Below are 27,767 nucleotides of genomic sequence, written 5' to 3'. Positions count from 1 at the left end.
ATACCTTGGATTTGATCTTGATGATGGTTACTTGTGTTGTCTGACCTTCTCTGGCTGCTGGAAGGCAGAATAGGGGGGCTGAGCACATTCATCCAATCCCTGGGAAGAGAACATATAGCCATGACATCACGTGCCATTATGGTCTGCTGCAGGCCAGAACATTAAAATTGCCTCTATGACATGTTAACAATGAAGGTCCTATCATCATACGCTGTCACAGGCACTAACTAGTGGTCCGCTGTCCTTGGGCACTTCCAAATACACACTTAGCCTCGCTGCATTAGCCCAACTATCATTTTTTCTGTCCCAACTCATGCTGCGAATTGAATCTGACAACATTCTGACCCAGATAGCTCTTCTCAACCATGCCCATCTTTTGTGAGTTCTTTCTCTTTGTGATCGTGCTCTCCCAGGTTTCAATTATACATAAGTCACTACACAGTATTTCAACACAACGCGTCTCCAGAGGAAATGTGACGGCAGAGATTAATCTTTTGAAACATAATTCACATGAGTTGCATAATCACCCATTTACATCTTTTGCCTCTGGACAAAGCCACTGATAAAATCACATCATAGCATCTTTAATGAGGAAATGATAACCTCTGAATGTTTTAATATTCATCCGGCTGCAGGCAAATAAAACATCCATCTCATCAAAAAACAACAGCAAGGATGGGTGCTGCCACTCATTTTGATCTACTTTGTGTTTTCATATTAAACTTAAATCACGATGGGAAAAAGAATACAACTTTTTAACACCAGATCTTAACTTGACGGCATCAATAGTCCAATCTAATCATATTCTAATACAAGAAGTTGAGCTGTGGATAGTAATGCCTGGATTGACATTGCTAATTTGACACTTTCAATGTTTGACGTTTCAAAAAAAAATACTTGTGACGGTAAATAAAGGTTGGTCCACCTGTGTGGAGTTTGCATGTTTTCCCCGGGCCTGCGTGGGTCTCCTCCAGGTACTCCGGTTTCCTCCCACATTCCAAAAACATGCATGGTAGGATGATTAGACACTCTAAATTGCCCCTAGCAATGGGTGTGAGTGTGCATGATTGTCCGTCTCCTTGTGCCCTGCGATCAGCTGGCCACCGATTCAAGGTGTCCCCCACCTCTGGCCCGGGGTCAGCTGGGATAGGCTCCAGCACCCCCCACGACCTTAAAGAGGATAAAGTGGTTCAGAAAATGAATGAATTATTAAAGGCATAAATATCTTACAGTATAACACTGAATAATTTCTGGAAATAAAAAATGGTCATAAGAAAAAAAAAAACAACCAAAACGATTTTGGAAATTGTGACAGCCCAAAACCAAGAAGTTATGTGTGGGACAGTGAAAAGAAAACACAGGTGTGTTTTTTATATTGAATTTGTGTCCTCTAATTGCCATATTATCCGGACTACAAATTGCACATTTTTTCATAGTTTGGCAAGGCCCCGCATCTTTTACTTTAATGCGATTTTTTTTTCTCTGACCACCGACAGCCTGTTATGTTGTTTTTCGTTTAGGCTATAATTAGCTGAAAAAAATATTTTAAAAGGTGCACCTTTACGATTGTTACTTTAATGTTTGTTCTTGGTTTCTGATCAATATATTTGTTTCCTCTTTTCTTCTTCATTGTGTAATCTTCGGCTGGTGCGACTTATATTCTCCTCATCTCATTTTCTGAACCGCTTTATCCTCACTAGGGTCGTAGGTATCCCAGCTGACTTCGGGCCATAGGCAGGGGACACGCTGAATTGGTGGCCAGCCAATGGCAGGGCACAATGAGACAAACAACCATTTACGCTCACACTCAACACTAGGGGCAATTTAGAGTGTTCAATCAGCCTACCATGCATGTTTTTGGAATGTGGTAGGAAACCAGAATACCTGGAGAAAAGCCACGCAGGCCCGGGGAGAAGATGCAAACTCCACACAGGTGGACCGACACGCTAACCCCTCAGCCGCCAGGCCACCCATGAATTATATTATTTCCCAAATTGAAGATTGGGATTCAAGTTATTTTCAGATGAGGTTTTATAGCAGGGGTCTCCAAACTATTAAAATGCTGCAGTGGGTGCAGGATTTTATTCCAACCAATCAAGACTACACCTTTTCACCAATGTAGTATCTGACAAGTGTAATCAATTGATTGCAGTGAGGTGCTGCTTGTTTTGGCAGAAAACTCATGGGTCAAACTGTCTATGCTAGGTCTGTTGGAACAAAAACGAGGACCGACAGAGGCCCTTGAGGAATGATGTTCTGATGAAATGTCCAACTCGTGCAAAACAACTTACTGGATGTGAATTTCACAGCCAATGACGTACAATCAGTGTACATTTAGCTTGTTTTAGATGCATAAAGGGAAAATGTACTTAAAAAATAGAAGAAAATTCTGACATGTAGCAATGACAAACAATTGTGCTATAAATACATTGTGACAAATGTGATCAACAGATCAAGACTTTGCTTTAAGGCTACTACAAGAAAACAAACAATGCTTAAAAGCTATGGCATGACAACAGGTAGGAGGAAAATGCAGAACACCAGTTTAGAGACCTTGGTTTTACAGTGTCTTTAATTGTATTATAAGTATTGTCTTGATTGGATCGCACTTCTTTATTTTGGGGGAAGAAATAATTGTTTCTTTGTGTGTTGGCAACCCTGGAATAGATTTTCTGTATGGACTTAATGGAGTGTCCTTTGAGAATATATTGCGTGATTATGTGAGTAATTATGGTGGGATTATGGTCAAATCTAACTCAAAGGTGTCATCTGACTTTTCTGCTAGCGCAACCTAAACTTGGACTTCAAAATGTCCCCTATGACTTGGCAGAAATGATTGAGTAAGCTCTTCCAAATCTCAACAAATGAAAAGCTACCAAGGCAACTCTGTAGCCCTGACAATTATACTTCATCACACCCAGGAGGAATAAGAAGCATTTTAGGAATGTTTTTTAAAATAAATAAAAACAAGGCAGCACGAAAAACAGCAACAAGATTACTTCAACTGCTTGTAAAACTCTCCTCGAAAAAAGAATGCCTTGCAGGACGCTGCAAAAGCCACGCATGACAGATCTCCACAGCAGAGCAGTGTCAGCATGTGACGCCAAAAAAAAAGGAATGAAAACCATCCACGGAAGCTTTTCATCAATATGTAAATCAAGGCCCGCTTCAAAGTAAAAGAGAAACAACAAGCTCGAGACTGGAAAGTGTTTGAGGTCCTTGTCAACAGCAAATATTCAATCTGGTGAGGAGAATTCCTGGCCCACTGGGTATTCAAACAACCCAGGGACAAATAAGATAAGAAAGATACTGAGGAAACCATCTAAGCCAATACATCATTGGACTGCCTTTCATCAATAAATCAAAAGTAGTTCAGCACAGAGGGATGAATTTGTCCATAATGTAATACCTTTGCCTACTTGTGTAGATTAGATTAGAACTTTATTTCATCTCCTAATCTGTAGATTAGATTAGAATTTTATTTCATCCCGTATTCAGGAAATTTCGTTGGTTGCAGTAGCAAGACAGTAGCAAGCACAGACACAGAAGATATTGTAGACCTAGGTAAAAAAAAACTGGAGCCACACACAGGAAGTCCACAAGGAGGGGTGACCTTCTACAGACTGAGACTGGGGTTAAATATGCAGAATCACTCTTCCAGCTGTTGTAACATGCTTATACTCACTGGACAGATGAGGTGAGGGGAAAAAAGTATTAAGCAGGCTCTTTAACTATAGTTATAAAACACATCTCTTGAATATGGAGGATAATGTAGACCAGACATTGTCGCGATAATCGATAAAACGTGAAGTAGGATTACCCCTGTTATTACTACCATACATCTTTTCACGCCTATACAGAAATGCAAGTAGACAAGTACAATTATCAAGAAGTTTATTTGTTAAATATTACATTCATAAGGATATGAAAAGACTAATGTATTAATATCTAAATATAATCTATTTATAAAAAAAGTAAATCCTTAAAGTACTGTACTCACAGGGAAAATAGTTCCTCTCTGCTTGATTTAAATAAAAACAGGTTATTGGGAGCTTTAGTCTAAGTCCTCTTTGTCAGATTCGAGAGGCATTGGATCATCGATGGAATCTTCAGGGGGTGCTGTAAATTTCTTAAGATTTCTGAAAGTACTAAGACCTCTTTATTACCACCATTGTTTTGGGGGAAATTAAACTTCCACTTTGCTACTCCGCAGCGTCCAGCCATCTTAGCCAACCAAAGGGCACTATTTTCGGCATCCGGCGCAACATCGCCCAGAGTTTGCACTTTGAAACAATTCTGGGAAATTCCACTATCAACTCCATGAGGCTTTGGGAGTCCGCTGTATTTTCTCTTTAGGACCACGGCGTCTGCCGCAATTTCGCCTGGGACTTGCATTTCTGAAAAAATCCAGCATCGCTCAGGCTCTCTGCTGTCCAGTTCACCGGCCAAGCTCTATTTGTAAATATGCGCCATGCATTTCTGATGAAAAAAATTAACCATCACAGAGGCTCCCGGCCACTCAGAAAGCTCTATTTTTGGATAAAAATGATGGCCACTCCCGCTTCCCTATCTGCGAGTTTCAGCGTGAATTTTGACATTTTTAAGAATTCTTTTGGACTTAATATAAAAAATGCAATGTAATGAAGGCGCGAATATTGAGGCCGCAAATTGGTGAAGGATCACATTATGCTGCTATGGTGAAGCCATAAGGTGCATTATTCATACTAGCTTTGGCCGCATTGTGGGAGATTGTCTCATCTCATTTTCTAATTTTATGAACCGCTTCATCCTCATTAGGGTCGCGGGGGTGCTGGAGCCTATTCCGGCTGACTCCGAGCCAGAGGCAAGAGACACCCTGAATCGGCCGATCGCAGGGCACAAGGAGAAGGACATCCGTGCACACTCACACCCATACATATTGGCAATTTAGAGTGTCCAATCAGCCTACCATGCATGTTTTTGGAATGTGGGAGGGACTGCCCGGAGGAAATCCACGCAGGCCTGGGAAGAACATGCAAACTTCACACAGGTGGCCCGACCTGGATTTGAACCCAGGACCCCAGAGCTGTGTGGCCGACACGCTAACTACTCCCTCTACCGAGCCGCCTAGACATTGTTTAAAATCAATAATTGTTCTCTACTCCTCCGAAGATGTACGTCACGCTAATGATGCTAATTATTATTTTTCACTTGACTTTTAATGAAGATGATAGCCAACGTCATTCACATCCACGCTGAATTGAAATTTGTAAATGGGCAAGTTGGTAAATAGTCAATCAGGATTTGATTGCTGATTAATCATATTATTAGTGATGCAGAAGAATGAATTGCAATATTTGGCTGTAGAGGAATGTATTTTAACAAAAGTAGTTTATGGGTTGAAGAAGAATGGTGAATGGAAAGGACTTGACAGTAGGCAGCACCTTTGTCTACATTCATGGTTCTCAAAGTAGTATGGTGTGAGTAACACATCTTCCAGACTATAAGGCGGAAAAAGTCTTCACTTTTCTCAAAAACGGCAGTGCGCCTTATAATCGAATGGGCTTTATATAACAATGAAGTTCCTTTTACCACAGCCCCATCGAGTTGATCTATAACACAGCTCCTAAGCACTGCTACTTTTACTACTACAGCTCCATCTTTTGGATGTATAACACAACTACTACTACCACCGGTACCACCTCTACTATGCAATCCAGTACACAGTGAGAGCTATTTAGAGGTCTTGCACAGATACTACTTCCACAGTGGGCAGTTAAAGCAGAGATCACCAGCAGGAATCGAGCCCGCGCCTGTCTGCACCAAAGTCAGGCGAGTGAACATCTACACTACCAGGCGGATGTGCAATAATTACTTAAACAAAAGTAGGCAGGTTTGCACGAACAACCCGCTTTAAATCTCACCACAGATTTTCAATAATATTCAGGGCTGGGGACTTAGTTGGCCATTCCAGAATGTTGTACTAGTTCCTCTGCATGAAAGCCTGAGTAAATTTGACCAGTGTTTAGAGTTGCTGTCTAGTTGAAGAATCCAGCCCCGGTGCAAGTTCAACTTTGTCACTGATTCATTGTTCTAAACATTGTTTGTAAGTATCTGCTGATACTGACTGGAATTCATGCCACCCTGCCCCTTGTTATGTCCAAATAACAAATTTTTAGTTTCATCAGTCCACATCACCTTATTCCAAAATGAAGCTGGCTTGTTCAAATGTGCTTAAGCATACCTCAAGCGACTCTTGTGCGCAGAAAAGGCTTCTGCCGCTTTACTCTCTCATACAGCATCTCTTTGTGCAAAGTGCGCTAAATAGTCGATTGATGCACAGTGACCCAATCTCCAGCAATATCATGTTGTAGGTCTTTGGAGATAGTCTGTTGTTTGAGTTTGACTGTTCTCACCATCCTGCTACTCTGCTTATCGGAGATTTTTCTTGGCCTGCTCTGCTTATCGGAGATTTTTCTTGGCCTGCTCTGCTTATCGGAGATTTTTCTTGGCCTGGCACACCGTGCCTCAACTAGAACTGTGCCTGTGGTCTTACTTGAAACTGACAGTTGAAATTTGAGCTAGCTTTTTGTATCCTTCCCCTAAACCCGGGGTCTCAAACCGATTCTGCAAATGTAAGCAGTGGGTCCTGGTCTTTGTTTCATCTGATCCAGTGTCGACAGTTTAACCAATGAGGGGTCCCTTAAAATAAGTAGCACCTGGCTGGAATCAAATGATTACACTTGCAAAAGGTGTTCGCTTGTTTGGTTTGAATGAAAACCTGCACCCCTTGCGGCCTTTGGGGACCGGTTTGAGACCGCTGCCCTAAACCATTGGTGTAAACCTCCTTCCATAAAGGGGCAATTGGGTGCAGGTTTTCGTTCCAACCCACCAAGACGACACCTTTTCACCAATCTGTTCTCTTACAACGCTAATCAGTTGAGTGCAGTCAGGTGCTCCTTCTTCCAGCAGACCTCCTCATCGGCCTAACTGTCTGCGCTGTTTCAGTAGGGAGGAAAACCCCACTTGGCCCTTTCCGGAATCATTTTGACACCTGTGCCCTAAACCATGATTTTGAAGAATCGTTGTTTTCAGGTCATCTGACTGTTGTTTTGAGGCTCCCATGTTGCCACTCTTCAGAGAAGATGCAACGAGGAGAACAACTTGCAACTGGCCACCCTTTCTCATGATTAGCTTCACTTGTGTGTGTAGGTCAAGGGTTAATGAGCTTACCAAACTAATTTTGTGTTCCAATAATTAGTGCTAAAGGTATTTAAAAAACAAAAAAAACCAAGGGTTCCCAAATTTCTGCACTTATGTTTAAGTAATTATTGCACTCTGTAAATTCTATGAACTTCATTTCACTTCTCAAATATCACTGTATTCGTCTGCTATATAATATACTCGTTCATTCATTCATCCATTCATTTTCCATACCGCCCATCCTCAAAAGGGCTACGGGGGTTGCTGGAGCCTAATTCAACTGTCTTTGGGCGAAAGGCAGACTACACTTTTAACTGGTTGCCAGTCGGCCGTAGGGCACACAGAGAGACAGACACCCACTGGGAATCAAACGAGACTGCCCGCACCAAAGTCAGGCAGAAGAACCACTGCACCATCAGGTGGCCTATGTGATATATTTAACTTAAAATTGCTGATCCGAAAAACTAATGATTTTTAAAGGAAAATCTTGAAAATCATTAGGGGTGCCCAAACTTTTTCATACGACTGTATATGGAGATAACACGTTGGATCATATAGGCCACACTTCCATACCAAATAATAATTGTAGCACCTTTTTATAACAAATGTTGATGTTATTATCTACATGAGCTAAAATGTTATGTCCATGTTATGTTGTGTTTGATCATGCGTAAATGCAAGCCATGTCTCACAGCTACAGCAACCTTAAATGCTCAGATATAGTATTCCCGCTATGGCCTTCTAGTGTAAACTTTTGGATGTTGTAAAACTCTCGGCAGTGATTTCATGATTATTTAAATGGTATTGTAGCTGCCTGCGATCAGGTTTGTGTGGCACAGAAGAAAACGGAAAGATTATAATGTGCAATTGTGAAAAGAGACAAACAGCAGTTAAAGGAGAAAAAACACACACAAAAGGCATTTATTTGCCCTCATCTGTGAGGGAGATGAGCCTCCATCTGCAGCTGACAGCTGACATTTAGCCTTAATTCTGCAGTCAGTTATTATGTGTTTCATTTCGGCTGCAATAAAACACAAATACAGAACCCATCAAGAGAAGGAAAGAGATTTATCTGCATGAATTGTATTTTTTCCCCATTGTAAACAAATACCGTATTTTTCGGACTATAATAGCACCTGAGTAGAGTATAAGTCACACTGCCCAAAAATGCTAAATCAAAGGAGATAAAAAACAAGTCACACTGGAGAAATTTAAAACAAAGAACAGACATATCATAAAATATCTATATTGTAGGAACAATAAAACAAACTTGATATCTAGCTCACTGCCTTCCCTTGCGTCACGGGGCTTTTTAAAGATATATTTTACAGCATGAACCTCCCTAAAATGCATTTTACCCCTTGTTCCTCTTCGCGCTCAGTTAGTGTCCAAGGTATAGGCCTCCAGCTCTCCAAGGTACCATGGGAGTTTGCATACGGAAGGACAATAGACGTGTGGAAGTGTTGGACGGCGATTCGTGTTCTGCGCGTCAGCTATGGCGGACAGTACTTGTGTTGTTTTTGAAATCCAAATAATCTATTGAAAACCTGACAAAGTTGGTGCCTCCTTTGTCAATGTTACAATATATTTTAAAGTTGCTCATCTCTGCGCTCGCTACTGTCCATCTATCACACAGTGCGAATCGTTTCACGCCTGCTATGCCTCAGAAACGTATGGTTACTTACTGTAAACAACGGGGAACGATAACGCTCGACGGGAAGGTGCCAGTTCTCGATATGGCAAAGAAAGAAAACACTTATGCTGCCACCACACTCAATTTTAGAGTAGATGAGTCTATGATTCACTCTATCAAGAAGGAAGAGGTTAACAATAGTAAGACACCATGTCACTTTTAGTAAGTCACCAAGCAGGATTGTTACGTCTCATAATAAGACTGTTGTCTTATTATATTGTCTTATTACTAGGCACTATTGTCGAAGCTACTTTGGCCATAGAACGAAAGAAGAATATAGCTGTAGATCTTCGAACCTATTTACTGCTATCGTTTAGGTATCAATGTGCATTAAAAGTTCACTCCAATCTGATGTAAATTATCAACACAGGCCTGGAGCGCATTCATGCATTTCAGTGTAACTGAATAAACTACAGACGCTCCCCTACTAACGAACGAGTTACGTTCCGAGCGATCGTTCGTTGAGTGAATTTGTCCGTAAGTTAAAATTAAGTTTAACTTACTTTTGGAAGATGTACTCGATGCTTAAGGAGATGATGGAGGAGGAGGAGGAGGAGGAGGAGGAAGAGGAGGATTTTATATCATGAGAGGGTCTTCGTCGTCGCTGGAATGGGCTTCAAAAGTTACTTCCTCCTCCGTAACTTCAATATAGGAAGAAGTTGAGGGTCGAGGAGAAGATGAGGGTTGATAAGTATCTTCCTTGGAGGATTTACTAGTAACTGGCCGAAAGAATCGATCTAACGACGATTGCACAGTTTTCTTTTTTTCATCATAAATGATGAGGTAGCACTGTATGGCATCATTCAATTGATTTGCAACCTTTGTGCAACGTTCAATATTTGGGTCTTGCTGCTCGAAGAGTGCGATGGCTTTATTTAGTTTCGTCTCGAATTTCTTCATGGGGACAGGCGTTTCTTCCTCCTCCTCCTCCTCCTCCTCCCAGAGGAAGGTGGATGCTGCTGGGTGAGCTCTCACAGCGCCAAGCGTCGGTATTAGCAGCGGAAAGAAGCACTACTCGGAAAAAGGCGCGCAATACAAAATCTAACTTACAGCATCTCTTTCTGAACATTTTTCGACATATGCCATATGCGCAGACATGTTCGTATGTACCGTTGTTCACAACTCGAATGTTCGTAAGTAGGGGAGCGTCTGTAAAGAAAAAAAATAAAACAACAACTGCAACTTATAGTCCGGAAATTTCAGTATAGGTATAGAACAATACTTTTTTTCATAGTGCACTGAGAATGTACAGCAGTGGGGATTAATAAATAACTTAATACTTTCTGAATTTGATTTATTTGTCATATTTTAAGGTAGGAGCCGCCACGTGTCGTAGGGGTTCAGTCGCCTGACTTCTGTGCGGGCAGGCGCAGGCTCAATTCCCGCTGGTGGCGGTATGATTGGGAGTGCGGATGTTCGTTTGTCTTTCTGTGTGCCTTACGACTAACTGGCGACCAGTTTAGGGTGTAGTCAAACCAAGCAAAAACTTAAATACTCACACCATGGTATATTTATGACCTACATACAAGTAATCAATATATGTGAGATCACATCCAGTATCACAATGACAAATGCAGACACTCAACAACAGTGTGAATTTTTTTGGTGGATGCGAAAAATAAATACATAAATAAATCTGTTTCTGTTCCAGTATCAGACAAACACATCCTCCTACTCGAAACATTAACACATTCCCTTCTTCATTTTGTCAGAGCGAAGGAGAATATAATAATATTAATAAAATCTGTCAAACTGAAGTTAGAGACCACAATATATTTGAGTCTATTTAGGTTAACAGCATGCCCTGATGCCTTATTTAAATGTGTGTATTGTCCCAAAAGGGTGGCCTGTGGAATTGTCCTAGTATTATGTAATGATGAAGCTCAATTCCCCGTAAAGGTAATGCATGGAGACAGCTCTTCTCGGTATGGTGTCGATAACCGGAGATGCTACATACAGTTTGTTTCAAAAATGGCCTTTTTAAAAAAAATAGGCTGATGCCAAAAATTAATAGGAAAAAAAAAACTGTGTGCAGAGGACATAACCAACATATGCCAGAATAATTAGAATACACTACAGACTTGCCAGATGGTTTGTCAAAAAAATACCTTGAAAAGGGCAATAAATACATATGTTGTGTTCTGATTTTTTTTTTAAGCGTATTCAAAAGCTAAAAATCTCATTTAGGACCACAAATGTGCTAGTGATTTATTATGTAAGTGTAAAAGTGTCTTGCACACTGTGACTTAGTTACATACTATTGTTTCAACATTTGAGTATCAGGGCACATAGTACCAAAATGCAAATGAATAATGATACAAATGAATAATGTATCCTTGACTATAGTCACACCTGTGGTTCAATCTTGGCTCCATATGGAATTTATATATTCATTCGGTGAACAAAATGTTAGAATTTCCTTCTGCTTCCACATCATGGAGAAACAAATTCTATTCATTTTATGAGAGATTTCCACATTTGTAGAGGTGAATAGTGTTTTCTTGTCTTATGAAGTGTCATGATATCAGTTATGTAAGTCAAGTCTGTATTTGAAATCGTACATTAAACATTTGCTTTCCCGTGTATACCTATAAAAGCAGGTGCATTGCCAGGATTCTAAATGAGGACATCACTATTGACAGTCATATTTACTTAAGGCTTGACACTCATGCATATTGTCTATGTTGATTCATGGAAAGACACGTTTCACTGTTGTCTCAAACATAGTGATCTCTAGTTAGTGGCTCAGAGCAACCGAATACAGCAACATGGCAGTCAAGCCATATCTAGTTCATTTAGGAAACTGCCTCTAATATATTTGCGGAGCCATTCCAAAACAGGGTCATTTAAAGTGCTAATACCTGAAACTCAACCACTATCAGATACCTGCGGTATATGTAGTTGAACGGTAACAGATTCATAAAATTAGCATCCATAATGACTGCATTCCCTGGGAATCATACAGAGGAGCCATTTGGGTTTCGAAGGATCTGCACTCTCCCTTCCTAAGTGCAATGTGCTTATGCTAATGCACAATATATCCAAATGACCTTCACCAGCCTCTATACCATCTTTGAATTCTAAAAAGACCACAGAGGATAATTTCAAATGACCTCAATATTTTTAGTCATGTGGGGGAAATGGTGGCTATTGTGCCAGTGAATCTTTTAAAGCAAGAGACCAATTAGTGTGTTTCTATCTCCATAATCTTTTGTAATGCAGGAAACACACCAGAGAAAGAGGTGTGTTAGTACTTTGCAATGCCGTAGATAGGGAGCTTGAAATGTAAATGAGCAAGTGTGCAGGTCAGCGACGGTCAGTAAAATTATTCCAGACGGGAGATAGAGGGTCAGTGTAGTCATCATTACCAATGGTAAGTGCACACCTGCACAATGCTTACTGGGATTAAAGTATCTGAGTAGAATCTGGTACAAACCATGGAGATGTGTGCCCAGGTAGACATTTCTTCACTGCTCAGGCTTGTGCTGACGTTACACTGGCGGATCTGTGATGTAGTAGAGCCTAAGGCTTTGTGTTCATCGTCCTCCTGCTCCCTTTTTAGACTTGTAAGCATCTGGAGCTCATCATTACCCCCCATGTATGATTGTAGACTGCTGGTTGGGTTTAAGTGCCAATCACCAGAAACACCAGGCTGGCTTGCGTTATCTTCCTCCTTTGAAAGAGTTTACACAGCAAAAAAATAAATCACTTATCAGACCACAAGAACTCAAAATCAAAGGCAAATATTTTCTCATCATAATCAATGAGTATTATTTACATTCATTCGGCACAGCAGTGCAAAACTGTTAGGAGAAACTTTAATAACATAAACTTGTTCACTAAAATAAAAAGTTAAACCAAAAACCAGGGACAGGACAGGAATGAGAAGACATGACCAGAACATAGCAAACGATGTGACAAGGGGCTAATAAAGACTAAGGGTTTATATAAACAGAAGGGGTTGGTGAGACAATCAGACAGCTGGGTGAAACGAGAAGCACCGACTAAGGAGAGACACCACGGGTGGGAAACAACAGGTGAAACCAATGGGTAATCACAAAGACAAGTAACAAAGGGAAAAAGCCCAGAATGCAAAAAAAACCTAACTAAATCCCCCCAAAACCTACCGTATCTTCTCGCATATAAGCCACCCAGTGTATAAGCCACACCCTTAAAATTGCCTTAAAATCGTTGAATTTTACAATTTCTAGGGTATAACCGCCCTCTGATTCACAATTTTCACCTCCATATTCATGTTTTTAATAGAAAGTACAAATGTTTTACTTTGAAGGGACAATCTCAAGAAAAATCATCGCCTGTGGTATTTCTGAGATACTGTATGAATCAAAAGCACATTACACATTTCTTGTATCTTTGTTACATGGCCCTTAGCCTTGCGCTTTTTCTTGCCAATAAATTGAATTGAAAAAAAAAAATTAAGGTTAATATCATAAGTAAGTTAGTAATTCATCCAGTTATGGTTGTTTTCTTACTGCACAGAAAATAACCAACAAATAGTAAATGTCAATTTGCCAACATCTACTGGTGAAAAAGAGTATAGCAACGCCTTGTGCGCATATAAGCCGTACCCTTGATTCAGTCATCATGTTTCTTTGTTACAAATACGGCTTATATGCGAGAAAATACGGTATATACCCAACACAAAATGACTCATGCCTGGCCCTGGTGTCTGCGGCGAGTCAGTGAATTAATACTAATAAATAATAAACCGAGGCCTGGGGAGAACAAACTCGATAGTTACATTTCTATGACAACCTTTCACTCAGAGGGGTCACTGCATGTTGCGTGTCAGGAGTTGCTACAAATCATGATCATGCACTACAGCCATGATGTGGGATGCAAATATGTGTCACAACACTTGCGCAAACTGAGAAAAAACAACAACAACCGTGAAACATAACTCCCTTGGGCAGTAACATCACCCTAGCTTACTTTGTTCATATCTTACATTCCTGCCGTAAGCATGTGATCATACAATATAGTCTCATCTTTTTTTTCATGACTTTACAATCCTTAAAATAAAATGAATGCATTATTCTAGATTCAATTGTTTACAACCCTTCCACTGCTTTGTCTTTCCGAAACCTCTCTTCTCAGTGTAAGCCCAAATAATGTGCCAATATAAATTCACAAGATCAGGGTAAAAACGCAATGAAAAAGGATTAGGTTACATTGGGTTTCATCGTTTAAAGCAACATATTATCCAACCCTGTGAGCACACTGTTTGGAATCGAATTTAAAGTATTGAAATACCTGTGTTCTTTTTACTATCCGGCTGTTTATTTTATCTGCAGAGTGAGTTCAGTTTATGCTTAGCAATGGAATGCAATTTTCCGAGCTACAAATCACGGTTAGAGGGGAATAAAAAAGGTGAAAATACCTGGCCTTACCTTCAGCGGGTTATTCCAAACGTCTTCTTGAAGATGACTTTTTAACAGGGTTATGCTGTTCTTTCCATCCACCATGTGGTTTCTTTCTTCTGCTTCAACTGCCTCACACCTCTCGTCTGGTCTGTTCCCACAGGGTGAGTGACAATGTCTGGGAGCCATTCCATCTATTTCAGCTTTCTTGCTGAATGGAAGCTGAGGGTCCAGAACATTTGCAGTTGGACAACGATCTAATGTTGTTTCCTCAGTATTTTGATCCTCCACAACTTTGAGTTCCAAATTTAGATCAAGACATTTGGAAAAGTCAGAATTGGAGCCTGCTTTTAATGTCAGATGTGGGAATGCCTTGTAGCTCTTTTCCTGGAAGAAGACCAGAAATATGCTGTATAAAGATTGATGCTCTATTGAAAGCATCTCTCTGTTAGTCACAGATTATCAAGGTGGTGAGCCAGAGTCCATCCTTGCTTGCTCTGGGCATATCATACATACGCAACATAATGCCTTAGGCTTTCAAATTATATAGTGACAAATGCACATATTGAATTTATTTAGTTAGTATTTACTACAGTGGAGTGGAAGTAAATTGTCATTACAGCTCCAAGCTGAGCCGAGGGGTATTCTAATTTTTGCAGCGATTCAAACAGAAATCTATGTGACATACATTTATTCATTTTCTGAACCGCTTATCCTCACAAGGGTACTGGAGCCTATCCCAGCTAACTATGGGCACCAGGCTGCGGGGACACCCTGAATCAGTGGTCAGCTAATCACAGGGTACAAGGAGAAAGACAACCATTCATGCTCACACTCATGCCTAGGGCCAATTTAGATTGTTCAAGGTATTCAGGGTGTCCCCCGCCTGTGGCCCGGAGTCAGCTGGGATTGGCTCCAGAACCCCCCGCGCCCCTAATGAGGATAAATCGGTTCAGAAAATGAGATGAGATGAGATAAAATTGCCTTTAGCGTACGTGTTGATGGAAAAATTGCAAATGCGAAGAACATCAAGATATGCCTATGGTTTATTATTATTTAACTTTTCTGAAATCTAAATATCTGTTTATTATTACATTACATTCTGTCCAGATGGCAGATTACTTTTAATAGATTTTTTAAAAATGTTTTTGCTGGACACTGGAAGAAAATGAACCACTATTTGTTGCATATGAGTCAATTCCATAAAATTGTGGGGATATGAAATACCACAGAGCCACTGCTGATCACAAAGAAACATAAATTTAATGTAATTTGTAATTACAACTCCCCACCAACGCACATTTATGTGCAGATGACAACTGTAAAAAATTGCAAATACTATTCATGATCCTCACAAGGGTCGCAGGTGGTCGGAACATATCCCAGCCAATCACAGGCAACAGGCAGGGAACATCCTAAATTGGTTGCCAGCCATTCGCATGGCGTAATGAAAGAGACGATCACTTATGCGCACAATCACATCGCCATTGAGTGGGAATCAAATTCATATTGCCTGCACCGAAGTCGGACGAAAGAACGACTGCACCATTGAGTGCTGTTTCACACACTACCCATTCACAATATAAACATGTAAAGAGTATGAGCCGAGAACTATTTATAAATGCTGCCGAACAAGGCAAATTATGCTACTGATCTAATTGATACTTCAAAAGACAAATTATTTTAACAATTATGCATATCTATGTTGGTGGTATCTAGCTCATCTCATCTCTTTTTCTGAACCGCTTTATCCTCATTAGGGGCGCGGGGGGTGCTGTAGCCAATCCCAGCTGTCTCTGGGCCAGAGGCGGGGGACACCCTGAATCGGTGGCCAGACGATCGCAGGGCACAAGGAGACGGACAACTATGCACATTCACACCCATACCTAGGGGCAATTTAGAGTCCAATCAGCCTACCATGCTTGTTTTTGGAATGTGGGAGGAAACCGGAGTACCCAGAGAACATGCAAACTCCACACAGATGGACGTGACCTGGATTTGAATCCAGGACCTAGAGCTGTGAAGCCGACGCACTAACCACTCGCGCCACCGGGCCGCCCTGGAATCTAGCTGAATTAGGCAATTTAAAAAAAAGACACAGCTCAGTCTGATGTAAGACCATTCATTCAGTCATTCATCATCCGTACCACACATCCTTGCAAGCGTTGCGGTGTTTGCTGGAGCCTATCCCAGCTGACCTCAGACAAAAAGCAGACTACACCCCAGACTCATTGTCAGTCAGCGCTAGGGCACACTGAGAGAGAGACAACCACATGCACTCACAATCACACCACCACGGATCAGGAATCGACCCCTTGCCTGCACCGAAATCAGGCGAGTGAACCATTACACCAGGGGTGGCCAACTCCGGTCCTCGAGAGCCGCTATCCTGTGTGTTTTCCATATCTCCCTCTTCTAGCACACCTGAATCAAATGACCAACTCGTCAGCAAGCCATCCAGAAGATTGATACCGATCCTGATTATTTGATTCAGGTGTGTTGGTGGAGGGAGACATGGAAAACAGACCGGATGGCGGCTCTCGAGGACCGGAGTTGGCCACCCCTGCACTACACCATCAGGTGGCTTTTATCCTAGAGCACTACTAAACAAACCACATTGGTCAGTTACACCTTATCTAAAAGTGTCAGTCAAAACTGAGCATTGTATTTATGTGAAAGCAGAATTACTGAGAGGTGGCCTGGCAGTTGCCTTGTTATTGGCTGGCCACCAATTCAGAGCAAAGGAACATGGAGCCACATGTACAAGCAATATGGAGGCAAGTGAGCATTTTTTTTATTTACTTTTAAACCCCAAAATGTAACGACTGTAAGACAGTTGGAAATAATTTCCTATTACATTGGAAGTATAAAACATTTTAAAGAATTGTGCATAAGTAAAAGCAATTCATATTTCTTTGAAGGCTGTAGATTTTAAATTTAACAGAGTCGTCTTTCAATGCTCAGCATAAACTAAATTATATTTTAAATTTTGACACCATTATTATCTGATTTTATAACCCCAATTTCATTTTAAGTTGAAGTACTATATTCCCCACTGTTAAATGAACAGTGTGAAACAGAACTCAGAGTTTCTTCGACATGAAACTGTGCAGTGTGGTAGATGTCATTTCACATTTAGTATTCACTTTGCCTCAGAGGAACTTTCAGAGGGGAATGGCCAACGGGAGGATTTAGACTTAAACAAAAAAAAACTGCAAAACTACTGTTTCTAAAGTATCGAGCATAAACTTCCATTCATCATTTAGGTCACAATGTATACAGTGGTCCTCTACTTACGATTGCTTCTACCTGTGAACTATTAAGGTTACGAAAAGCTTTGATGGGAAATCTTGTGTTCCAAGATACACACACCCAAAAATCTACATGTTATGAAAAATCTAACAAAATATAAATGTAAAAAAATTAAATATAAATACACTTTCTGTATCCATATATTTTTTATTTTTTATTTCCCTCTCCTAAGACCTCGCTGCCCTCCCAGTCGCGAGCAGGAAGCTGCCTCTCCATGATGCCAGGTTAACGTGCTGTAGCTTTTGCAGGTAGTGGCCAGGGAACAGGCAAAGCCAGTGCCAGCCCGACCCGAAAACTGCGCTGCAGATGGTTGCCAGAGCCAAATTGGGGAAGCGGAGTTCTCCAGGCCCATGGACATCAGTTCCATGTGCTATGGTAGTAATACTAGGGGTGATCTTACTCTGCATTTTTTCGATTATCCTGGCCATGTCTGGACTACATTATCCCTGCTATTCGAGGGATTACTGTATTAGCATACTTTTGTTTAGCTTGATTACCAGCAAATCGAGTGTGTGTATTCATTAGTTCATTTGTTCATTCATTCGTTCGTTTCTTCATTCAATCCTTCATCCATTCATTCATTCAGTCCTTCATCCATTCATTCATTCATTCATTTTCTGAACTGCTTTATCCTCACTAGGGTCGCAGGGGGTGCTGAAGCCTTTAGCAGCCTACTTCGGGCCAGAGGTGGGGACACCCTGAATCGGTGGCCATCCGATCGCAGGGGACAAGGAGACGGACAACCATTTACTTTCACACCCATACCTAGGGGCAATTTAGAGTGAGTGGCCAATCAGCCTGCCATGCATGTTTTTGGAATGTCGGAGGGAACCGGAATACCTGGAGGAAACCCACGCAGGCCCAGGGAGAACAAGAAAACTCCACACAGGTGGACCGACCTGGATTTCAACCCAGGACCCCAGAGCTGTGAGGCCGAGGTGCTAATCACTCAAGCCGCCGGGCCGCTGGGCCGCCGGGCCGCCGGGCCGCCGAGTACGTGTATTATAATATAATGGGATTAGTTACTCAGAGATTGAGGGAATGTGACAACCTGACAAAAACACAACAATCCAACTCACTAAATAAATAGGAAATTTGAAGATGAGATTCGAACCCTCATCGTCTCAACTGTGTTGCATGCAATGCGATATTTTGCATTGCTTTCCATGGAGAAAATAGTTTTGTAATTAGAACTAGGTTGTGAACAAGCATAATTAGGAATTGTTTCACTTTGCACTACACATTGTCACATTACCATGATAGAGACTGAATTTGTTCCCCCCAGAGTGAGTGTACCTCATCACTTTCACTGACAGTGAAATCATCTTCGGGCTGGGCAACCCTACGTGTCTCATTTGGGCTTTGAATCTGATCGTCTCTCATCTCCATCTTCTGCTTACGCCAGCCTTGGCCTCTTTCGGGTGAGTGGGGTGGGGACACAAAAGTGAACACCTTCTCCCGCAGTGAAAGCTGTAGCTCTGGCTCCTCATCATTACTCTCCCAGCAGCTCCGGACCTCCAGGTCAGGAGAGGAAGTGGGCCTGGTTGAGCTGGGGAGTGGCTCTGCTAGCCTGGGTGAAGGTGAACTTGTGCCTGGTGAATTTAAATTGGAATCTGCTTAAAAGCTTGTAAGACAAAGGAGAACAAAATACTTTTTTTTTCATGACACAATTTCAAGCAAGCAATATTAAAAGACTTCCACTGTCAATTGACATAGGAAGATTCAAATAAAACATAGTCTTCACTTCGGTAAATCAGCTGAGATAAATGGGAATGTATTATTTGATTAAGTTCAGTCTTAAGAAAAAGCTAAAGCATTCATGTGTGCACATGAGACACGGTGAGCACTCAAACTCCACAGCGGGCCTGAGCTCAAACTTGCAGGACCTCTTGATGTGAATGAGCAAGCACGATTCAACCTCTCGTCAGTATAATCGTTTCCTCTAATTGCCCACAGAGTGGCAATCCCTGGACCCAGGAGATGTCACTCTGACTTTTATTTAACGTGCCACATTACCATTAATGAACTAAGTACTGTGAGCACGGCTGTCCAAAGGAACTTGCAGCTCTGGAGGAATGTCTATAGACTAGAAAATGGGGTGCTCTTTAATATAACAGATAAGAACACTGAAAGATGCAGCTGCCAAGCTGAATGGTCAAAGAAATGAATTGAGAACTGAAATACTAATTAGTGCAGAAATAACCACATTTGAGTGAATAATGTAAAGTGCATAACAATGGGGAAAACATTTGTTTTTAGTTAGCTTTGAAAGCGGAATTCGAAAGCAACTCTGTTATTCCTTTATCATGCCAGTTTTTTGCACTGAATCTGGAAAATAAGGTCAACATATGTGCTTAATCTATCAATAAATCAAATATTGAAATCCAACTAAATATGAAAGAACAGGCATGGTTGCAATGTTCATTTATCACCCAATTTTTGTTTTCTTAAAAAATTCAAGGATATGGGAAGTTGAGTGCATCTAGTTACAACATACAGTAATCCCTCGAATATCGTGGATAATATAGACCTGACATGGCCGTGATAATCGAAAAACCGCGAAGTAGGATAACCCTATGATTGTTATTCCAAGATGGCACCGTTCACGCGGCAGCCAGTGGCAGTAGATGATCTAAGATGGCGGCGCGCACTGACGCTGCGGCTTCAAGCTCTCCAGTTCGGTGTCGTTCGTTATCTTACAGTCGCCAGGATTTACTCACTATCCGAAGGATATGCGATACATCCGATTTCTTAACACACTCTCCGGGATCTCCGTGGCTAGCCAGCCCACCAAAAGCACGTCGAAGGCGGCGAAGGGACAGGAAACAGAAGCGTGGATGCCGTGCGGGCCTTGCTGCTAAGCTGAAACAACAACCACACCGAGCTTCGCTTCCTAGTATCCTTTTGACCAACGCCCGATCCATCACCCACAAAATGGATGAGTTGGAACTTCGTATTGCTACCAACAGCTTTGTTAGAAACTGTAATATTATTATCATCTCAGAAACGTGGCTACACCCGCATATCCCCGACGCGGCGGTATCGCTAGCTAGCCGAACGCTTTTTCGCTTCGACCGTTCAAAAGTATTAACAGGCAAAGGCAAGGGCGGAGGACTGTGCATGTATATACATAATGAATGGTGTTGTGACAGTAAAATTATTGACACTCACTGTTCCCCGGATTTAGAGTTATTAGCAATACGATGTAGGCCCTATTATCTACCAAGAGAGCTTAACGTCGTCATAGCAACGGCTATCTATATACCTCCGAATGCTAACGTTAACACGGCACTTAACCTCCTGCTAGCGGCTGTTAACAAACAACAGCTTGCTCACCCCGATGGAGTTTTTATTGTCGCTGGTGATTTCAACAAGGCGTGTTTAAAGACTGTTTTACCTAAGTTTATTCAATACGTAAATTGTAATACTAGAGGAGACAAAACTCTTGACCATGTCTATTCTAACATCAAACATGCTTATAAAGCCACTTCCCTACCTCACCTAGCTGGATCAGATCACCTCTGCCTATCTCTCACCCCCGCTTACACTCCACTCCGGAGGCAAACAACGCCACAAATAAAGACAATAAAAACTTGGCCCGACAACGCACTCTCTCAGCTGCAGGACTGCTTTTCCCGCACCAACTGGGAACTTTTTGTACACGACAACCTCCAGGACTACACGGACTCTGTTCTTTCTTACATAAAAAACTGCATCGACAACGTCACTATAGATAAACGAATACGGGTTTTTCCTAACCAAAAACCCTGGATGACCAATGAGACACAGGCACTCATCAAATGCCGTAATTCCGCCTTTAGATCAGGGGACAAGATAAAATATAGCGCTGCCAGAGCTGAGCTGAAAAGAGGCATTAAGAAGGCCAAGGCAGCATATACCAAAAAAATTGAGGAGCACTTCACAGAAAATAACCCAAAGAAGATGTGGCAAGGAATACGACATATTACCAACTACAACAACAATACTATGTCTGTTAATGCAGATGCCTCACTAGCGGAGAATTTGAACCGTTTCTTTGCCCGCTTTGAGACTGACAAATCAGGCCCAGTCTCAACACCCCCACCACCACCCTGCAGCAATACACTGACGTTCCGGGAACAGGAAGTGAGACTGGTAATGCGGTCTGTGAACACCAGGAAGGCTGCGGGCCCTGACGGAGTACCTGGGAAGGTGCTCAAAGCCTGTGCTGACCAGCTGGCTGGAGTCTTCACAAATATTTTCAATTGTTCCCTGCAACTATCCATCATTCCATCTTGTCTGAAATCTGCCACCATCATCCCTGTCCCCAAAAAGCCAACCATTGGCAGCATGAATGATTATAGGCCTGTTGCCCTCACGCCGGTGATCATGAAGTGCTTTGAAAAGTTGGTAGCCCGCCATATCAGGAATACAATCTCTCCCTCAATTGACCCTCACCAGTTTGCTTATAGGGCAAACAGGTCCACTGATGATGCTATTGCCATTGCTCTTCATACAGCACTGAGCCATCTGGAACACCCTGGGAACTACGTGAGGATGCTCTTCATTGACTACAGCTCAGCCTTCAATACCATAAAACCGGACATTCTGACTGACAAACTCTCCCACCTTGGACTATCCTCTTCAATCTGCTGCTGGATAAAGGACTTCTTGACCAACCGACCACAGACTGTTAGACTTGGTCCCCACCTCTCTTCCTCCATTACACTAAGCACTGGCTCCCCTCAAGGCTGTGTACTGAGTCCTCTTCTGTACTCCCTGTACACCTACGACTGTGCACCCACCCACCAGTCTAACGCCATCATCAAATTCGCTGACGACACCACTGTGGTCGGACTCATCTCAGGAGGGGATGAGTCGGCTTACAGAGATGAGGTCAACAATTTGTCTTCGTGGTGCTCGGTGAACAATCTCACACTGAACACCACGAAAACTAAAGAAATAATCTTGGACTTTCGCAAACACGGCACAGATCTGGCCCCACTCCTCATAAATGGAGTATGTGTAGACAGGGTCCAGTCCTTTAAATTCCTGGGGGTCCACGTCACGGACAAGCTCTCATGGTCTACAAACACCACGGCAGTGGTGAAGAAGGCTCAGACACGACTCCATTTCCTCAGGGTACTTAGGAAGAACAACTTGGGCTCCAATCTTCTGAGAACCTTCTACAGAACCACTGTAGAGAGCATCCTGGCGTACGGCATCACAGTGTGGTACGCTGGAAGCACGGCGGCAGACAAAAAGGCCATGCAGAAAGTGATTAACACTGCCCAGAGGATTGTCGGCTGCTCTCTGCCCTCACTTGAAGACATTGCCAGCCCGCGTTACCTCAGCAGAGCCAAGCACATCATAGGGGACCCTTACCACCCTGGTCACAATCTGTTCCAGCTGCTGCCCTCTGGCAGACGCTATAGGTCCCACAAAGCTCGGACAAATAGGCTTAAGGACAGTTTTTTCCCCACATCCATCAGACATCTAAACTCGCGCTAACATACACACATTCCCTTCTGCGGCATATGAATAGATGTTTGGTTGGTGATCTGCCTCCTACTAGCTGACTTGAAGGAAGGTAAGTGGCAGACAGTGTGCGGTAATCGAGAGGTAAGCGACCTGTATGTAATCGAGAGGTAAGCGACCTGTATCCACAACAGCGGAATGACAAATTACAAGTCCGTAACTTACACTTATTTAGGTCTTTGCCGATTAAACGTAGCTTATGGAGAAGCACCATCAATTTCGTCACACGCAGTTCTGCGTGTGATGACAAGTAGGCTTTTTGTGTTGTGGTAATGACGACATGGCCTATGTCCGATTATTATTATTATTATTATTATTATTATTATTATTAGCTCTATCCACTCTTATGTTTTTCGTGTTTTACAGCCCTTCTATCTTTTTTTGAATTACTTTTTAAATGTTCTTAATACATTCCTTTTTACTTTACTTTGTACATTATACTTTTTACTTTAATGTTTTTACAACTTTCCTTGTTCTGTTAGCCTGGCTTCTTTCTGCTACTTATTTTTTGGAACCATTCAGCCATGCCTACACTGTCAGACACATGGGACTAGTTGTTACGCAGCTGATACGCAGCAGAAGGAGCAACACCTCAATGCCGCTGGAAATTCAGAGCTGGAAAAAAGTGCCGGGAGAAGAAGCAACACTTCTGACCAACCATTCCATCATGGGATAAGATGGAAGAGCTGTGGGCGCTTACAAGGCCGGAAACGGAGTCGAGAAGTTCTACTCTGCTACTGTTGTCTTCAGCTCCAGACTACTGAGGAAGTGTGCAGATAAGCTTGGAAGAGTGACTCTATATATTCTCTACCTCGGTCACAGTCTGCAGAAGTTCCCCATCTTGTGGAAGACTTCCTGTGTGTGGTTCCAGTTTTTGTCCAACTTTACAACGTCTTTTTGAGTCTGTATCCGTTTTTGCTACCGCAACCAAGATGGCGCCGTTCAAGTGGCAGCCGGTGGCGGTAGCTCCGTCCACTCTTGCTCGTTTTGTGTTTTTGCTGTTTTTCTGTCATAATGATTTGATTTGGTGATTCTTAATGATCCCATTTACTTTGATTTGCTTTGTACTTTGTGCTTTTGCTTTGTTGTTCTGTGGCCTTTGTGACTGTACTGTCTAACTTATAACTATGCCTTTCCTGTATCTGCATTCTCACCCTCTTGCTACTGTCACAATGAAATGTCCCGAATACGGGATGAATAAAGTTATCCAATCCAATACCATACTACATGTATACACTCCTATACAAAAATACAAGTACACTAATACAATTATCAAGAATTGAATTTATTAAACATTACAGTTATAGGAATATGAAAACACTAATGTATTAACATCCGAATATAATCGATAAATTATTTTTTTTTTTAAATACTTTAAGCACTGTAATCACAGTGAAAATAGTTCCTTGCCGCTTGATTTAAATAATATTGAAAATAAACAGGTTATTGTGAGCTTTAGTCCAAGTCTTCTTTGTCAGATTTGAGAGGCATTGGATCATCGATGGAATCTTCAATAGGTTCAGTAGGTTAGCTTTTCAGGAGGTGCTTCTTTCTGTGAGAGGTTTTCGGCACACAATGAACATGGGGACCGCCGTTTCCTTTCTTGTACAAATATGCTTTGGTACAAGGACATGACATTGTCAAGACGATTGCCAAATAGAATACGACCTTGTTGTTATCAATCTCCTGGACACATTGTTACTAAGTGCAAACTTCATCCTCATCCTCATGGTTGTCTGCTTCCTCTTCTTCCTCACGCCCGTGTTGACGTCTACACGTCATGCCAGCTTCACTTATCTACAGTGTAAATCCTTCATAATGCCGGTTAATTAAAAAAAAATCCATATTGGTTACCACTCGCTTAGTGTCCTCTTAAAAGGATATTGTGGCCATCTTCCGAATGTTCACTTCTTTCTTGGTAAAACGCACAGTAGATTCATTTACGCTGCAATGGCGTGCTACGCTTTTACCGTAGCAATGTCACTTTTTCTCGGTCACTGCCATCATGCATCATTTTTTCCTGGGCTCATTGGATGCCAGGATGGCATTTTCAACAGTGACTCAAAATCCAAACTAAGCCAGTTTTCCTCCACAGGTGATGTGCACAATGGGAGCATGGTAGATTCATTCAGCCACAAAGGCGTGCTTTTCCCTTTAGCATGCATGGCAACGTCACTTTTTCTCACTGTAATCATGTCTCTTTTTTTTCTAGGGCTCATTGGATGCCAGAACGCTTAGGAAGTACTTTCAAAGGCGACTCAAAATCCAAACAAAGCTGGAATAGGATCAGCAAAGTCTTTCACAAGCAATGTGCGTGATGGGAAATTCACTCGCAACAAAATAGGAGAAGGCAAGATGTTGGCCTTTTTATATTATTCTTCTTCAATGGTGAAATGTGGCTTTTTCTTCAACACTGAGTGCCACCCAATTTAGCGCCGAAGAAGGAGAGCTCTGACTTCCGCCGTATTTTTTATCCTGTCTTCTGCTTGCGAGTTTCACCATGAATGTTCACATTTTTATGAACTGTTTTTATAAAAAAACGAGATGTTCTGAATCCGTGAATGTTGAACCCGCGAAGTGGTGAAGGATCACAGTACATACTATCCCATTCAACTATGCACACCAGGCGGCGGAGACCCTAAATTGATGGCCAGCCAATTGTAGGGCACAAGAGGAGAACCATTCATGCCCACACTCATACCTAGGGGCAGTTTAGAGTGCTTAATAATAATAAATCCTAAAATGCATTATCGTTGAAATTTTAGGTTGTTGAAAAGTGTGCACTCAATGCATCTTTTAGGTCTCCCTTTGCTTGAATTTTTACATTGTCCCATTGAAAATGAGATGAGATTCGATTCAAGTTTATGATGGGGCTTGACGAAAGACTTCTCTGTTTTGAATCCAGCCTCTGTCGGCCAACTTTGGTACTGCAAGGTTAAATAACATTTCCAAGGGAATCACTGTTTTAAACCTGAATGTTGATCCTTTGACTCAAAGCATCAACTTAAGCCTCATTCCATTAATTGTGAGGCTTGACCATCTTCTAAACTTGATGACTTAGATTATCCTTCTACTAGTACACCATTTATACCACACATCGTTTACCCATTCTTGAATACAGTACGCTGGATACAGCATATATGTGAACAACAACTTTTTTGTTTACTTTTTACAGCATCAGGAATACATTGTTCTTTTAGTGTTAACACACTGACTTAGCTGACAATTCTTTTGTTGTATGTGTGCCAAAAGACTAGGCTAGACTCTGTTGAAAAATCATCAGTAAACGGCCAAAACATGGGTGCTGTAAAAAAATGGAACCAAATAACCTTTGTATACAACATGGGTTGAGGCTCGTCACAACTTTAGCAACATTTCAAACACAAACTGAAATTTGATAAATAAACCCGGTCTGCTCAGTGCAACGTTGGACCAAACTCCCTTAAAATGTCATTTGAATAATTAGTAGAAAATTTGTCGTTATTTTGCCCAGAAGTGCAATCCTGCTGCTTCAACATTCCCAAAAGATGCAAGCCTCACCTTCCTTTAGAACCTGTGTAATTTCTTTCGATGTCAAAGGTTCTTGTCTGCTCCCTACTCCACTGGATGGAGGGCTGTATTTCTCCCTCGACTCATTTCTCCTGCTGTGGCCAACATGAGTACGCTCTTCAGGGGCAGAATAAAATACAATTTTAAAACTCAAGGGGTTTTGTGGCTTTATACATTCTGGCCTTTGTAGTTTACCCCGCAATGCTTGGAGTCTCTCCGGTGCTGTGCTTTGGACTCGTAACTTTCTCCTCTCAAATGCTAGTTTGTCAGGCACTTTGCCCTTTAGAGGGTGCGGCTCCAAGCTGTAGGGTGCTTCTATTTACAGTAAATACCAGTAGACCGTGAAATAAGCTTTAAATTAGGGAATCACAGTAACACATTGGTATTACATTTATTCACAGCAAAGGCTTTATTAGGAATTTAACTGATTCTGCTTTACATTAACCTTAACCCTCTGTTCAAATGCGAGACCGGACGATTCGCCGAAAGACCCTTCGCCAACGGACGTTTGGCCGACGGACAGTTCGCCGAACGGACGTTTCGTCGAAACGGGATTCGCGAGCTCGCCCCGCCCCCGGATCGTGTGTGTACATGTTTTTCAACCTCGACCCGCGGGCCATATAGGGCCCGTTACAGATAACATTCATTTAGGAATGACAAGGGCATGTACTGCCCCCGGTGGACATATTTCTAAATACAAGTACGTACTAAAATATGCTGCCAATTTTTTATATTTTTTATTTTATCCTTGCGTTTAGAGTAGTAGCCATTTGGACACACAATGTAATTTATCAAAGCTGGGGATTGATGTCTGACACTGAGAAAAAACAACACTAGAAGACTTATGTGAAATTCTAAGTGCCTTGGACAGACTAGAGGGCTTAGAAAACAATACCTGAAAGTGCCATGGAACACACTTTTACTTCTAGTTTAATTTTAAATAATTTCCCATTATTTTAGGAAATATATATTCAAAATGATTTGCTGAGAACCTTAATTCAAAGATTAATCTCAACGTTTTCTATGCTGGTGTAAATTTTCTGGGGTAGGATTTCTGGATTTACAATTTCATTACAGTAGTACTTACTGTTACTACTACTTTATTTTCTCTATTTCTTCTGTCACGTACTGTT

General features: G+C 41.7%; 1 protein-coding gene across 6 annotated transcripts in view; it reads right to left on the bottom strand.

Annotated features, from left to right (window-relative positions):
- cfap20dc (CFAP20 domain containing) overlaps positions 1 to 27,767 on the bottom strand; it is a 102,076-nt gene that overhangs the window by 23,274 nt on the left and 51,035 nt on the right. For 4 of the 6 annotated variants that reach the window (XM_077603695.1, XM_077603693.1, XM_077603692.1 and 1 more), the window contains 5 exons: positions 26,626 to 26,751; positions 18,865 to 19,160; positions 14,287 to 14,643; positions 12,312 to 12,548; positions 5 to 99 (listed from right to left, as the gene is read on the bottom strand). In XM_077603695.1, coding sequence (XP_077459821.1) covers positions 28 to 99; positions 12,312 to 12,548; positions 14,287 to 14,643; positions 18,865 to 19,160; positions 26,626 to 26,751 — 1,088 coding nt within the window. In that variant the 3' untranslated portion in view covers positions 5 to 27. Of the gene's footprint in view, positions 1 to 4; positions 100 to 12,311; positions 12,549 to 14,276; positions 14,644 to 18,864; positions 19,161 to 26,625; positions 26,752 to 27,767 lie in introns of those variants that run through there. The other 2 variants (XM_077603694.1, XM_077603696.1) reach the window with 2 other exon arrangements.

Source organism: Stigmatopora argus, chromosome 6 (genome assembly GCF_051989625.1).
Source record: "Stigmatopora argus isolate UIUO_Sarg chromosome 6, RoL_Sarg_1.0, whole genome shotgun sequence".
Lineage (NCBI taxonomy): Eukaryota > Metazoa > Chordata > Actinopteri > Syngnathiformes > Syngnathidae > Stigmatopora > Stigmatopora argus.
Note: the sequence above shows the minus strand (reverse complement) of the source record. Positions and strands in the feature narration are given on the sequence as shown.